The sequence below is a fragment of the Dromiciops gliroides genome, chromosome 4 (genome assembly GCF_019393635.1).
Source record: "Dromiciops gliroides isolate mDroGli1 chromosome 4, mDroGli1.pri, whole genome shotgun sequence".
Classification (NCBI taxonomy): domain Eukaryota; kingdom Metazoa; phylum Chordata; class Mammalia; order Microbiotheria; family Microbiotheriidae; genus Dromiciops; species Dromiciops gliroides.
In genome coordinates this window covers 181,652,257-181,666,811 of record NC_057864.1, presented here as the reverse complement: position 1 = coordinate 181,666,811, position 14,555 = coordinate 181,652,257, and the positions used below count along the sequence as shown (strand labels likewise).

At 42.6% G+C, this 14,555-nt stretch overlaps 2 protein-coding genes across 2 annotated transcripts; both read right to left on the bottom strand.

Annotated features, from left to right (window-relative positions):
• Positions 1-4,918: 4,918 nt before the first annotated feature.
• KRTAP29-1 (keratin associated like protein 29-1) lies at positions 4,919-6,067 on the bottom strand. Its single transcript, XM_043999925.1, has 2 exons — positions 5,525-6,067; positions 4,919-5,464 (listed from the first exon to the last, which is right to left on the bottom strand). The coding sequence occupies exons 1-2, from the start codon at positions 6,065-6,067 to the stop codon at positions 4,919-4,921; spliced, it is 1,089 nt and encodes a 362-aa protein (XP_043855860.1).
• A 6,937-nt stretch (positions 6,068-13,004) lies between these two features.
• Positions 13,005-14,324, bottom strand: LOC122726537 (keratin-associated protein 16-1). The gene has a single exon (XM_043964318.1). The coding sequence runs from the start codon at positions 14,322-14,324 to the stop codon at positions 13,005-13,007; it is 1,320 nt and encodes a 439-aa protein (XP_043820253.1).
• Between the last annotated feature and the right edge of the window lie 231 nt (positions 14,325-14,555).

The following is a 14,555-nucleotide window of genomic DNA, read 5'->3' as shown; positions in this document are numbered from 1 at the left end:
TCTGATGATAGGATGAGATAATATAAGTAAATGCCTTGAAAACCATAAGGAACTATATAAATACTAGCTATTATTACTTTCTGGCAAACAGTACATGGATACTTCTCTCCTTTTCCCTATCAAAACCTCCTCTCAAGAATCAATCTGATACCTGTGTGACTATATGCGACTCACTTGGTTTCTCCTGACCCCAGTCTCATCTTTAAATTTAAGGAGCTGGATGAGAGGGCCTCTAAAACCCTTTTTAACTTTAAGTCTATAATGTCTATGTTCTGGTAGTAGTAATTATACCTTAGCATGAATTTAAAATGTTACCTCTATCTATATTATTAAACTCTGCCTGCACTTTAAGTCTTATTACAAAAGCCAGTTGTGACTTTGTTCCAGAAGTGTGCTGGAGATAGATATAACAGGCTCTCTTGAGAGCTAATTGTTAAATTTTCAGTGTGAGAATTTACACCTTGGAAATTGACAAATGCTACAAATCAGGGCTTCATATGTTTTGTTGATCATCTAGACTTAAAGTGATGGAGAAAATGTTAATAATTCAAATTAAACTTAAAAATGTATTATAGATACTTTTTGGTGAGCCAGTTGTTAAATGTGAGCACATCATTGCTTTGTTTCCTTTTAAATGAATTCTGAGCATTGGAGGGTTAGGTGAAAGAGTTATCTGAGGAACTGTATTATTTCTCTAAATGCTCAAATTCATACCATGCAGGTAGTTACACATTTTGCTTATGGGTAAAAAGTCCACCCTTCTCCCTAAACCATCCGTCTCTTTTTATGATTTTTCATTCACTAGCCCCAGCTGTTACAGAATGGCCCAACAATTCTAAACTTCCCAAGGCTATGAATCTCAATAATCCACTGCTCTCTATGCTCTATGGGGCTCAACACAGTCTTCTTCACTTCCATCATCCTCTAATTTCCCAACTCTCCTGCTTTCTGACACCACTCCATTCTCATCTATGTCTGTTCATCACAGAGCATGCCTAAATCAAGTGCAGAGTATGGAATTGGAGTCTCCAGGCACATTATCTCCATGCTTAGTTCATCTTGACTTTCAAGTAGAGATAGCTATTTGAGGCTACATGAATGTAATATACCGAAAACTCATCAAAGGATTACTAAACATCTTCTAAGTACTTAAGAAGCAGGTAATTGCATGTCATTCCTGGACAGCTAGGTGGCACAGTTGTTGGAGCACTGGCCCTGGAATTAGGAGGACCTGAGTTCAAATCTGACCCCAGCCACTTACTAGTTATGAAATCCTGGGTAACTCACTTAACCCTGTTTGCCTCAGTTTACTCATTTGTAAAATGAGCTGGAAAAGGAAATGGCAAACCACTCAAATATCTTTGCCAAGAAAACCCCAAAAGGGGTCATAGAGAGTTGACTACATCTAAAACAATTCAACAAGAGCAACAAAGTTAGAGATCATAGTAGTTAGAGCCACAGAACCTTGAATAAGGAAGATCTGAGTTCGGATCCTGACTCAGGCACTTGGGCAAGTCATTTGCCTCTCATACCCTCAGTTTGCTCATCTGTAAAATAAAGGGATTCACTCAGTGACCTCTAACGTCCCTTCCAGCTCTCAATCTGTGAGACTAAAGGATCCTATGAATGCAAGGTACTATGCTAGATCTTAAGGAACTTGATATTAAATATACAGCTGCTGCCATCTAGACACAAATAAAGTACTTACAGAGCCCTAAATAGGAATTCTTTTACCTGGGGGGAGTTGGGGGAAGGGGACTGTAGCTGTGCAGAGGACAGTATGGAGGGTAGGGGCCACAGCACAGAAGATAGCCCTACCACAGGTGTATTCACATTAATAGGGGGAGGGCAGACTGTCCTCTAGAGAATCTAACCCTCAGCTACCTTAGGGGCTGGGAATAGGAAAGGTAAATTTAAAAGAGTGGTGCTGTGATCATGGGTCCTGGGAGTAGCAATACGGGCCTGAGGGAGGGAGAAGAGCAAAGGATGTTAATACACAAGCATTGGAACTAGAGAATTCAATATGGTGGCAATGCAAAAGAAACACCCTGGATGACTGGGAAGATGGTGGTGCCATTGACAGAAATGGACAATGTATGGGCTAGAGAGGCAACAAAGATGATGAATACAGTTTCATATATTAATCTTGAGGTATTGGCATCATATAGAGCATTCTAGCAGGTTCTTGGAGATGAAATTTAAAATTTTTTTTCAAATATTAGAAAAGTTACTATTAAATTATGAACTAAAATTTATAAGAATGTAAGTCACTCCCCAATTGAGAAAAGGCCAAAGGATATGAACAGGCATTTTTCAGATGAAGAAATCAAAGCTATCTGTTGCCATATGAAAAAAAGTGTTCTAAAACACTATTGGTTAGAGAAATGCAGGTTGAAACAACTCTGAGGTACCACCTCACACATATCAGATTGGCTAATATGACAAAAAAGGAAAATAATAAATTATGGAGAGGCTGTGGGGAAAAATGGAATACTAATGCATTGTTAGTGGCATTGTGAACTGATCCAACCATTCTGGAGAGCAATTTGGAAATATACCCAAAGGCTATGGGACTGTGCATACCCTCTGACCCAGTAATACCATTACTAGGTCTGTATCCCAAAGAAATCATAGAAAAGGAAAATGACCCACATGTACAAAAACAATTATAGCAGCTCTCTTTGTTGTGGCAAAGAATTGAAAATCAAGGGAATGCCCATCAATTGGGGAACAAGTTGTGGTATATGAATGTAATGGAATACTATTGTGCTGTAAGCAATGATGAACAGGCAGATTTCAGAAAAACCTGGAAAGACTTAAGTGTACTGATGCTGAGTAAAGTGAGCAGAAGCAGGAGAACATTGTACACAGTAACAGCAACATTGTATGATGATCAACTGTGATAGACTTGGCACTTTTCAGCAGTGCAGTGATTGAAGACAATTTCAAAGAACTCATGATGGAAAATGTTCTCCACATCCAAAAAAATAAGGAACTGTGGATTCTGAATTCAGATTGAACCTTACTGTTTCTACTTTTATTTTTGTTTTTTTGTTTTTTGAGGTTTTCCCCTTGTGTTCTGATTCTTTTTTCACAGGATGACTAAACAAGAAATATGTCTAATGTGATTGTACATATATAACCTATATCAGATTGCTTTCTGTCTTGGGGAGGGTGGAGGGAAGGGAGGTAGAAAAATTTGGAACAAAGAATCTTATAAAAACAAATGTTAAAAACTATTTTTACATGTAAATGGAAAATAATAAAATATTTTATGATAAAATAATAAAAACAAAAAATTATAAACTATTCATTTTAGAATAAGTGTTTCTGAATAGGTATAAAGAGTTATGTGCAAAAAATAGGTTGCAGGGGGCAGCTAGGTGGTGCAATGGATAAAGCACCAGCCCTGGATTCAGGAGGACCTGAATTCAAATCCTGTCTCAGACACTTGACACTTACTAGCTGTGTGACCCTGGGAAAGTCACTTAACCCTCATTGCCCCACAAAAAGAAAAGAAAAGTAGGTTGCAGCCAAATTGTGAAGACTTTTAAGTGCCAGGATGCAGAATGTGTGTTTTACCCAACGAACAACAGGGAGCCATGATGATTTTTGAGAAAAGGAATATCATAGTCATTGGTGCAGCAGTGAGTAGCATAAAGAAAAGCAGACAGAAATAAATGACCATAGCACTTACTGGACATGGATTTACCATCTTTAATGTCAGAGAGGTATTGTGATAAATGGAAAGAACACCAGACTTGTGGTCAAATTATCTAAATTCAAGTTTCATCTAGGACATGTTATTAGCCGTGTGACTATAGATAAATTGTAACTGCTATGAGCCTCAATTTCTTTAATTCTAAGTGTGGGATAATAATATTTTAACACTCTATATCACATGGTGATTGTTGTTCAGTCATTCAGTTATGCCCAACTCTTCATGACCCTGCAGACCATAGCATGCCAATACAGTCCATGGGGTTTTCTTGGCAAAGATACTGGAGTGGTTGGCCATTTTCTTCTCTGGGGAGTAAGGCAAACAGAATTTAAGTGACTTGCCCAGGGTAACACAACTAGTAAGTATCTGAGACTGGATTTTAACTCAGGTTCTTCTTCTTCTTCTTCTTCTTCTTCTTCTTCTTCTTCTTCTTCTTCTTCTTCTTCTTCTTTGTGGGGCAATGAGGATTAAGTGACTTGCCCAGGGTCACACAGCTAGTAAGTGTCATGTGTCTGAGGCCAGATTTGAACTCAAGTCCTCCTGAATCCAGGGCCAGTGCTTTATCCACTGTGCCACCTAGCTGCCCTAAACCCAGGTCTTTCTGACTCCAAGATAGCTGCCTATAATCTCACTTGTTAGTGATTTAGCAAATTAGAAATTTAGATTATTAAATCTAAAGTTATGATTACAGGGTTATCAAGTTCAAGTGAAATATGGAGGAAGCATAATCAGAGGATAGATTATAACCAATGAAGACGGCATGAGAATGACATTTGGAGTTTCATCTTTCACATGTATTAACCATTACTAACAAAGACAGCATGAGAATGACATTTGGAGTTTCATCTTTCACATTTATTTACCATTACTAACAAAGACGGCATGTTGACTTTTTTAGTAATATAGAAAGAACCCTGGAAATGAAATGAGATTGGAAGCATCAAGAAATGCAAGACATAGTTTCACCCATTGTTTCCCATCATCTTTCCCTCGGGTTTTAAGAAAATCATTTCCTAGCAGCTGTTTCCATTCCCTAGTCAATGCCTGCAGAGGCTTTCAGGATTGGAATCAAAGAGAGTATACCTGGAATAGCTGGGAAACAGCAGAAATAAACACTTGGAAGAGACAAGGCAGAAGCAATATAGTGAGGTGCTGTTAGGCAGACTTGGCTTCTCAGATGAGGCAGCGTCTTCTCCATTAGCAATAGGTAGCTTTGCGAATGCCAGATACATAACTCTTGGGTCGGCAGGACCTGCGCAGGCGGCTGTTTGTCTTGCAGGAACTTGATGAAGTGGGTTGGCAGTAACCAATGCCACAGCTGGATGGTTTTTCAGAACCAGTCACACAGCAAGCCGGCTGGAAAGAAGTGGAGTTGCATCCATCCCCTTTGTATGAAGGGGGCACACAGCAAGTTGGTTGGCAAGAGAGAGAGGTCCCATAATTTGATTTGCAAGAATTCTGCCCAGAGTATTTGGATTGGCAGCTGGCTGACTGGCAGACATAAGATGTATAAGGAGGTTGCTGGCAACAAAGGGACTGGAAGGACACAGGTATGCAGCAAGTTGGTTTGTATGGGCTAGGCATACAGAAGGATGGCTGACAGGAAACAGACATGCAAGGAAATGCTTGGCAAGAGCTGAGAAAGTAGACAGGCTGATAGTAAGCTGGTCCACAGGACTGGCCTTCACAGCTAGTTGGTTGACATGAACTTATCTGACAAGAAGTTGGTTGGCATGAATTTATCTGACAAGAAGTTGGTTGGCATAAACTTATCTGACAAGAAGTTGGTTGGCATGAACTGGCCATGCAGACAGATGGCTGACAGGACATCTGAGAACAAGAAGTGGATTCAGAACAGATTGGCTGGCAGGAACTGGACTCACAGCCTGTTGGCTGGCAGCAAGCTGATGAACATGGCCCGGTCACACACACCGCTTCCTGACAGGAAGCTGATTGGCAAGGAGTGGTATCACAAGTTGATTGGCAGGGGTTAGATTCGGAGCAAGGTGCTGGACAGCTGCTGACAATGCAAGTCGACTGGCCACCACTGGCTTCATAGCACCCAGCACTATTGCAAATAGGCTGACAGACAAAACCTACATGAGATGCTGACGGAAGGCAGGTTAGTTGGCAGGACCTGGGCTCACAACATGTAGACTCAGGACAACTCAAGTTGCAGCTAGATGGCTGGCAATTTTCTTGACAGGTAACCAGTTGCCACGTTTTGCCTTGGCAGGAACTAGGCAAGCAGATAGCCTTTCCATAGGTGCCACCATTGGAAAAGAAAGGGATTGTAGGTGCAGATGGAATGACCTGGCAGGTTCTGAGACAACAGCTATCAGGCATAGTGCTAGGAGTTCTGTTGGTGGCTAAATTGGTTCAAGAGGTGAATGAGCTGTGTCTAAGGTCCCTTATATCCTGTGGCTTTTATATTCTATCCTCACTTCACGTGCACATGGTCTAGGGCATCTTTTCCTTGTTATTGTTTAGATTCATGTGCATACAAACATCTGATTAGCAGGCTTTGTTGGCCTCAGAGGTGTTGGCCCCACTTAAAACTTGTCCAGTCGGTTTGGAGCCTTCTCAGCTAAATTTGGGATCAGACTGCTCTAGCCCTCAAACTCAGCTGCCTCATTTAAGAGTTGAGTTCCTCGGCCTCACCTGAGAAGGAACAGAAATTGAGCTAACCTCTCATCAGGCTGCACCCCCATTCATACCTAAATGAGTGTCACTCCCTCTTCCTGCTTGGAATGTTTGCCTTTAACCACTGATGCTGCCTTGAAGCAAAGTGCCAGTCCACATATCCAGAGTCAGGAGGAAATCAGGATGGACCTAATGAGATGCCAAAGAAGAAGAAAATGTTCTTCCTCTTCTTTCAGGACTCTATCTGTTCCCGGGGTCACAACATTTCAGAATTGGCAGGCACCCCAGTGGTGATCTAGTCCAACCAATACCTCAGTGAGAATCTCCTCTGCGACATGCCCAGTAAAATGTTCATGGCTCCCTCTCCACTCTAAGATCTCTCTGACAGTCAGTACTTATTGGGCACTTTAAGGTTTACAAAGCACTTTACAGAAGTTATCCCATGTGGTCCTCATCACAACCCTGGTGATGTGGGTACTATGATGATCCACATTCTACATGAAGAAACAGAGCCTGAGAGAGGTTACATGACTTGCCCAGAATTTCATTGCTAACAAATAAATGACTGAGGCAGGATTGGAACTTACAGTATTCCTGACTCAGTGTACCATGTGATTTCCACTCTGCCACCTGTCTGCCTTTGAAAGCATATCCTTATATCGAACCTAAGTTTGCATCTCTGCAGCTTCCCCACACTCCTCCTAGCTTAGCTCTCCAGAGCAGGAGAGAACAAGTGCAATCTCAATTCTAATTACAGTCGCTCAAATTCTTGGGGACTCACTGTCACCCAGAGTCTTCCCTTCCCTGGGCCAGACATCCCCAGTTCCTTCAACTTATCCTCAGAAGCTGTAATCTCAGGGTCTTTCATGAGTCTGGTTCTACTCCTCTGGATGCTCCCAAGCTTACCAATGCCCCTCCTAGAATGTGAAGCCTAAAACTGAGTGCAAGACTCCAGGGCTGGCCTGGCAAGGGTAGACTACGGTGGGACCATTGCCTCCTTATTCTTGGATTGACTTTCTTTGAAGAGAAGATTTGAAGAGAGGAGTTACCGATGCCTGCATTCTCCTACTCATGCTCAAGGTCAGTAGAAGAGGCAAACTAATCAGAAAAGACAAGGCAGTGAGGCAGCGCCATGGTGTGCAGAGTGCTGGGCCTGGAATCAAGAAGACTTGTCTTCCTGAGTTTAAATCTGGCCTCAGACTATTAGCTGTGTGACCCTGGACAAGTCATCTAACCCTGTTTGCCTCAGATTCCTTATCCATAAAATGAGCCAAAGAAGGGAAGGGCAGACCACTCTGGTATCCTGGCCAAAGAAACCCTAAATGTTGTCATGAGGAGTTGGACGCAACTGAAACAACTAAACACCAATTAGGAAAAACAGGAGAAGACATATTGGTTTCTCTGATGATCCCACTCTCTTCACAATTGACTTCCCTTCCAAAATCTACTTCTCTTGCTCAAGGGATACTCTGTTAAATATGATCTAATCACTTGAGAAAACTAGGTAACACAATGGATAAGAGCACTGTGCCTGAGTCAGAAAGACCTGAATTTAATCCAGCCTCAGATACTTACTAGCTAGGTGACCCTGAGCAAGTCATTTAACCTTTGTCTTCCTCAGTTACCTAATCTGAAAAATGGAGAATAATAATAGCATCTACCTCCCAAGGTTGCAGTGAGGACCACATGAGTTAATGTTTGTAAAGTGCTTAGAGCAGTGCCCAGCACAGAGTTGGCACTTAATATTTCATTTTTTAAAAGGGCATTCATAGTGAGAAGAGCTATGGCTTCTGCCCTGGATTGATATAGTAGGGGAAACATGAGGTCTGGAATGATAGGAAATGACGTGGGTTTGAATATTGGATTTGTTACTTACTATCCCCTGTGACCTTCCCTCATCTTTCCTCTGTATGAGGCACCTGGATCAGAGCCCCTTCTGCCTCCAGATGCTATGATCCTCTAAATTTAGCTGAGAACAGACAAGCCAGAGTCAGATCCACATTTCCCATCATTGCCATGTTCTCATCATCCTTCCTCTTACTGTGTGACCTCTGGACCCTGACTGTATGCATATCCATTCTCTGATTTTTATGGAGGGGGAAGCTGTGATTTACTGAGGAACAAGGACAAGCATCATATTATCCAAGGACTCCTGGTATTAGCGTTCTGACCCTTGGGTCATTCAGACATTCTTCTTAGGAGGAGTCAGTGCAGAAAATTAAATTTTGCCCATCTCTTAAACTTCTGCCCTTCCAGCTAAGTTCCCTAGACCCTGATCAGGGGTTCCATGCTAAGTAAGATAGATTAGCTGACCACAGGAACAAACCCCAGAGCCTGTACCAATCAACAGCATGCAACAACTTTTGCAATTCATATTCCTCTTTCCTGTCCTAACCTCTGAGCCTCAGTTTCATCATCTATAGAATGGGGAGAGCGTCTAGGGTACCCATCTCACATAGTCCTAAACTTTCATGTAATTGATAAAACTTTGTATGGTTTCCTATTGCTTCTAAGATAAAATACAAACTCTTTCCTCCACAGTGACTTTAACCTATCTTTTAAGCCTTACTTCCCATTATCTTCCTACATGCACCTTACATCCCAGCCAAACTAGACTACTAAGCTATCTCCTGAACTTGCCACTCCATCTCCCTTCTCCACACCTTCCTATAAATTTCCCTCAAACCTGGAATTTGCTAGCTTCCTCTGTCTCTTAGCTTTTTTTCAAGAATCAGTTCAGGTGCCATAAGAGGAGTAGTAGTAACAGTAGTAGTAGAAATGGAAGTAATAGCAGCAGCAGAAGTAGTAGCAGCAGCTGCAGCAGTAGAAATAGTAGAACTAATAAATAGTAGTAGTAGAAGTAATAGTAGTGGTAGCAGCAGTAGTAGCAGTGGCAGCAGCAGTACTAGTAGTAGGAGAAATAGTAGTAGTAGCAGCAGCAGCAGTAGTAGTAGAAGTAATAGTAGTAGCAGCAGTAATAGTTATAAAAGTAGCAGTATTTGCATGACTACTCATGTATAATATATTGAATTGCTTTAGTTCTTGGGGTGGGGTGGGGAGGGGGGAAGAGAAGTTGGAACACAAAGTTTAGAGAAAAATTGATGTCAAAATTTGTTTTTATATGTAATTTGGAAAAAATAAAATTCTAAACATTAGAAAAGTAATAGTATCAGCAGCAATAGTAGAAGTACTAGTAGTAGCAGCAGCAGCAGTGCAAGAAGTAATAGTACTAGAAGTAGTAATAGCAAGTTTGCAAAGTACTTTAAAAATATCTCATTTTATTCTCACAATAACCCCAGGAGGAAGTAGGTGCTACTATTATTCCCTTAGCTCTATGGCCTAGTTTCTTAAACTGTGGGTCATGGCCCCATAGGGGGGTCATATAACTGAATGTGGGGGTTGTAAAAAATTTGGCAACAGTGAAAAGTTATGTATACCTATTTTATATACCTATATACCAGGGGTAGCGTAAAAATTTCTCAGGTGAAAAGGAGTCACAAGTGGACAAAGTTTAAGAAGCCCTCCTCTATAGCACTGGACAAACCAGTTGATATTGTCAAATACCAACAAAACAGTTGATATGTTCAATAAAGCCCTTCCCAATCTCGAAGGCAAGAACACTCCATGGACCCAGACTCTCACAAAAAAAAAACCTAGTTACCCTCAAAGCTACTTTTGGCCTTGTGTACTATTTGACAAGAAGGCCAAAGAAGAACCTAATGGTTCAGATTATTAAAAAATTCAAGGCTATTCAAGCCAACATTGGCTACAGTGCACCGTGGAGTGCTATGTCCTGATGTGGACCTCAACCCATACCTGAGTTTCAGAGCAACTGCTACTAGCCTTGAATCAAAGGGTCTTGCTCTAACAATCATTCAAGCAGAGAGACCTGGACTCGCATCCAATAGTCAGACCCACGAGGAGAGCCTTTCTCTCCCAAGTAAAGTTTATCTCAAGTGTCACCGAAACAATGACATTCATGACAATGAAGAAGTTCACTGACTCGGGAACGTGCCATGCAGCCCTTCTGCCAGGAGTTGGGCAAGAGATAAAAAGACTTTGGGATGTAGAGCATCATTTGGTCCTGAAACATGGCAAAACACAATCTTTCTCCAAAAGTTCTAAGGCTTGAAGGACATGAAGAGTCATCTCTGGCCAAATATCCAAACCTTTACTAGGTCGCCTTAATGCGAAAGGGGAAGGCTGACCACACATTCAGACTATGGGACATCACATGAATCCATGTCCAATCTTGCTAATCATGACATTGATGCTGCACTCTTTATGTCCCCAATTAAGAGGAAGGCCCTCACAAAGGAAAACAAGTAGAAAATCTAACTGGCACAAGCCAGCAAACAACAGACCTCCTCAACAAGCTCCTCCAGATGATGAGGCAGCCAAGACAGTAATTTAGAAAAAAAAATTGAGTTTGACCCCATTGATGTAGTCCAATCTTCTTATTGTTTTTTGATAAGACAACTGGGGTTGTGACTTGCCCAGGGTCATACAACTAGCAAGCATCAAGTGTCTGAGGCCCGATTTGAACTCACTCAGCTGCCTTTTTTCTGATCACAAAGAGTACCTTTTGTTAAGGAGAATTTGATACTATACCCCATACAGTTATGACATCATCAGGGGCTATGCAGAACCAATAAGTTAATGAACAGAAAAAGACTCTGAGGTAGGGAGGTCCCCGAGACCTGCCTAGATGAGCTATGGGAGCTATTGGGAAACCGACATTTCTAGGTGAAGAGAAGAAAAAAGAGTCTATGGGGTGATTTAAAAAAAAAGAAGAAGAATGAGAAGTAGTGGTCTCTGATTGTTGGGAAATGATGGAATCTGGACACTAGAAAAGGCCAGAAGTTAAGGCGAATTATCAGAACCCAGTCAAGAGAAGCAGGGAAGGAACAAGAAGTGGCACAGAAATGAATTGTGGACTTGTATAACCCATCCCAGTCACTGATTCCCCTACTTTTACTACTACTATTATTATCCTTGTTTTACAGATGAGGAAACTGAGGCAGGCAGCATTTAAGTGACATGCCCAAGATCACACGGTTAATTGTCTGAGGCCACATGTGAACTCAGGTCTTCCCAACTCCAGGTCCAGCACTCTATCCACTGCACCACCTAGATGAATCTTTCCTTGATTCCAGTTCTTAATGTTCTCTTCTTACCCATATTACCTTATAGCTACTTCTCTGCATATGTGCTTTATGCCCCAAGAGTAAGTAAATTTCTAGAGGGCAGGAGCTGTCTCATTTTGTCTTCAAATCCCCGGCATATAATACAATCCTTAAACATAAGAGGTGTTTAATAAATGTTGCTTGAATTGAACTGGAGATGCAGAATGAACTTCGATGATGCTTATAATTATGCATTCTATATATGCATATATAATCATCATTATGCCTCTTCCATCAAGTCTCCTCCCTGTAGCGATCTTCTGTGGATGGATTCCATTCTTAGAGACAGTACAGTATAGTAGAGTCCTAGACCTGGCAGAGGGGGGGGGGACAGGGGGGAGGGGGGGGTCAATAAAGACTTGGAATAATCATATCTATCATGACCCTGTCAGAATGTTTATAATGAGTCTCAGACTGGATAACATCTATAAATAAGGTGCTGTATAGATGGCCCCATTATTTATTTCTTGCTTTAGAACTGAAAGGCCATCTAGTTCCACCCCATCATTCAACAGACAGGCGACTAAGCCTCAGAAGATGGTATGCCCATGATCATACATGGCCAGAGGCAAGATTTGAATCCAGAACTTCCTGGCTCCAAATTCAGCATTTTACCCAACATATCATTAAATCTCAATATATGAAATATATTGTATGCAATATATTATACATGGAATATATCATGTGCAATATATGGTACATGGAATATATTATATGCAATATGTGGTATATGGAATCCTTATGTGAGTGTTTACTAGGAAAGGAAGTACTAGAACACTATTCCCCTATGGACCAGGCCCAGTGGAATTTCTTATTCCCTCAACTATCCTTTCATTGTAAGAAGTCCTGTCCAAGCCCCTGCCTCCAATGCTTTTGACTTAATTCCAGTTATAGAGTTCCATTCAAAGTCGGGGAATGATGATGAGTACATGGGAATAAGTGACTAGTCATGAGAGTAATGTCTGGCCAATTTTATTTGAAAACAAGAGAGATTTCTCACATCTAAAAGGACATTGTGGACCAGAAAGACAGAAAACAGTCTTCAAGGGACCCATGCAGACCAGAGGAAGCTTCTAAAATGAAAGAGGGATTGTCCAGGAGACAGGAGACACCATTCACCTCTCTGGAGTTTGATGGCAGCATGTGGAAAGGACACCAGACACCCTTCTGTCCATGCCTAGCTGGGTCTTCATCTTAAGAGTACCAGATCAAGTAAGCTCTCAGAACTCTTGACATGATCACTCCCAAAAACCTCCAAATGATGCCATAGGACAATTCCTGGAGCAGCAGAACCCACAAAAGGGAACTAGATCACAATTGTATATTTCAAATAGAATGGTTGTAGCATAAGAAGAATGGGGTAAGGCACAGAGAGGGGGTCCAAGCATGTTTTAACTACTCATCTGACCCTTGTGGGGCCAGAGGCTTATCTGTTCACCTTTGACCCTTGTTTCCTAGTGCCTGGACCTGCAGGATCTGGAGCAGCAGCCAGATGATTTGCCGTCCTCTACTTTTCCAGGGCTGGTCTCACAGGTGGTAGGGCTGGTGGGCGTGCAGGAAGTGGTCACTGAGCTCGTTGGCTCACTAGAACTAGCCTCTGAAACCGCTGGTTTGCAGGGAGTGGATTCAGAACCGTCTGGCTGGCTGGAAGTGGACTTTTCAGAAGTCGGTTTGTGAGGGGAGTTGGGCTCAGAGCAAACCGGCTGGCAGCATGCTGGCCGAGAAGCAATGGAAGTGACATAGGCTGGCCTGCGTGGAAAGGGTAGGGAGCAGCTTGGGCGGTAGCAACTTGGACGATAAAGAGAAGTCAGGTAAGGTTGTCTGCAGCTTAGAGGAGAGGAACAGATGGGGCGGTAACAAGCTGGTCGGTAGGAAATAGATGTGATGCAGGGTGGCCTGCAGGAACTAGGTACATAGAAAGTGGGTCGGGAGCAAACTGGACGGCAGGCAGATGCAGAAGACCCCGGTCGGCAGCAGAGTGGTTGGCAGGAGGTGGATACACAAGTTGGTCTGCAGGAAATGGGTTCACAGCAAATTGACTGGCAGCGTCTTACTATGTAACAAGATGGTTGACATGGGCTGGTCAGGCAAATGCTTTGTTGGCAAGGGGTGGGTTGACAGCAGGCTGATGGGCAAACACTGGGAATACAACAGGAAGGTTCTTGGGGTATACAAGTTGATTCACAAGGACTGGATAGGCAGCAGATGGTACGTTGGCAGACAGGTTCACAGATCAGTGTCACACAGGAAGCTGGCTGGCAGCAACTGGACTCAGAGCATATGGGTGGGCAGCAAGTAGGCACAGAGCAAGGTGGCACACAAGAACTGGACTCACAGCAAATGGGCTGGCAGCAAGTTTGTAAAGAGCACACTGGTTGGCAACAAGTGGGCACAGAGCAAGATGGCTCACAGGAACTGGTATCACAGCAAATAGGTTGGCAACAAGCTTGTACAGGGCAGACAGGTTGGCAGCAAGTGGGCACAGAGCAGACAGGCTCACAGGAACTGGGCTCACAGCAAGATGGTTCACATGGAGTGGGTTCACAGCACACTGTAGGCTGGCAGCAACTGGGCTCACAGCAAGAGGATTCACAGCAACTTGGAGCACAGTTTGAGGATGTGCCACATGGTTCTTCACAGCTAACCAGCTGCCATGTTGGACTTGGGCAGGAAGCAGTCAGACAGATGGTGGGACTTTCACAGCTCACCTCTGTTGAGCAGATTGAGATGGCTGGCACCATGGTGCAAGTCCCAGAACAGCAGCTGCCAGACATCTTGGGCCTATTTCTTTCTATAAGTCTCTAAGCTGTGGGAAGGGAGCTACTTGAGTCTGAACATTGCCCTGTGTCCTGGAGTTTTTATATCCCCCAAGTCATGGGTACTTCCCCAAGACATGACATCTTTTCCTTGTTGTTGTTTGGACCAGTTTGCACAGAAACATCTTATTAGAGTGTTTTTTGTTTGCAGGAGAGTTGCTTGTCTCCTTATTAAACTGTTTCTGTTTA

Coding starts and splice junctions, on each gene's coding strand:
- KRTAP29-1 (XM_043999925.1), bottom strand. CDS start 6,067: ATGCCTGATAGCTGTTGTCTCAGAACCTGCCAGGTCATTCCATCTGCA. Junction 5,465..5,524: donor GTCAGCCATCTGTCTGCATG/GCCAGTTCATGC, acceptor ACTTCTTGTCAG/ATAAATTCATGCCAACCAAC.
- LOC122726537 (XM_043964318.1), bottom strand. CDS start 14,324: ATGTCTGGCAGCTGCTGTTCTGGGACTTGCACCATGGTGCCAGCCATC.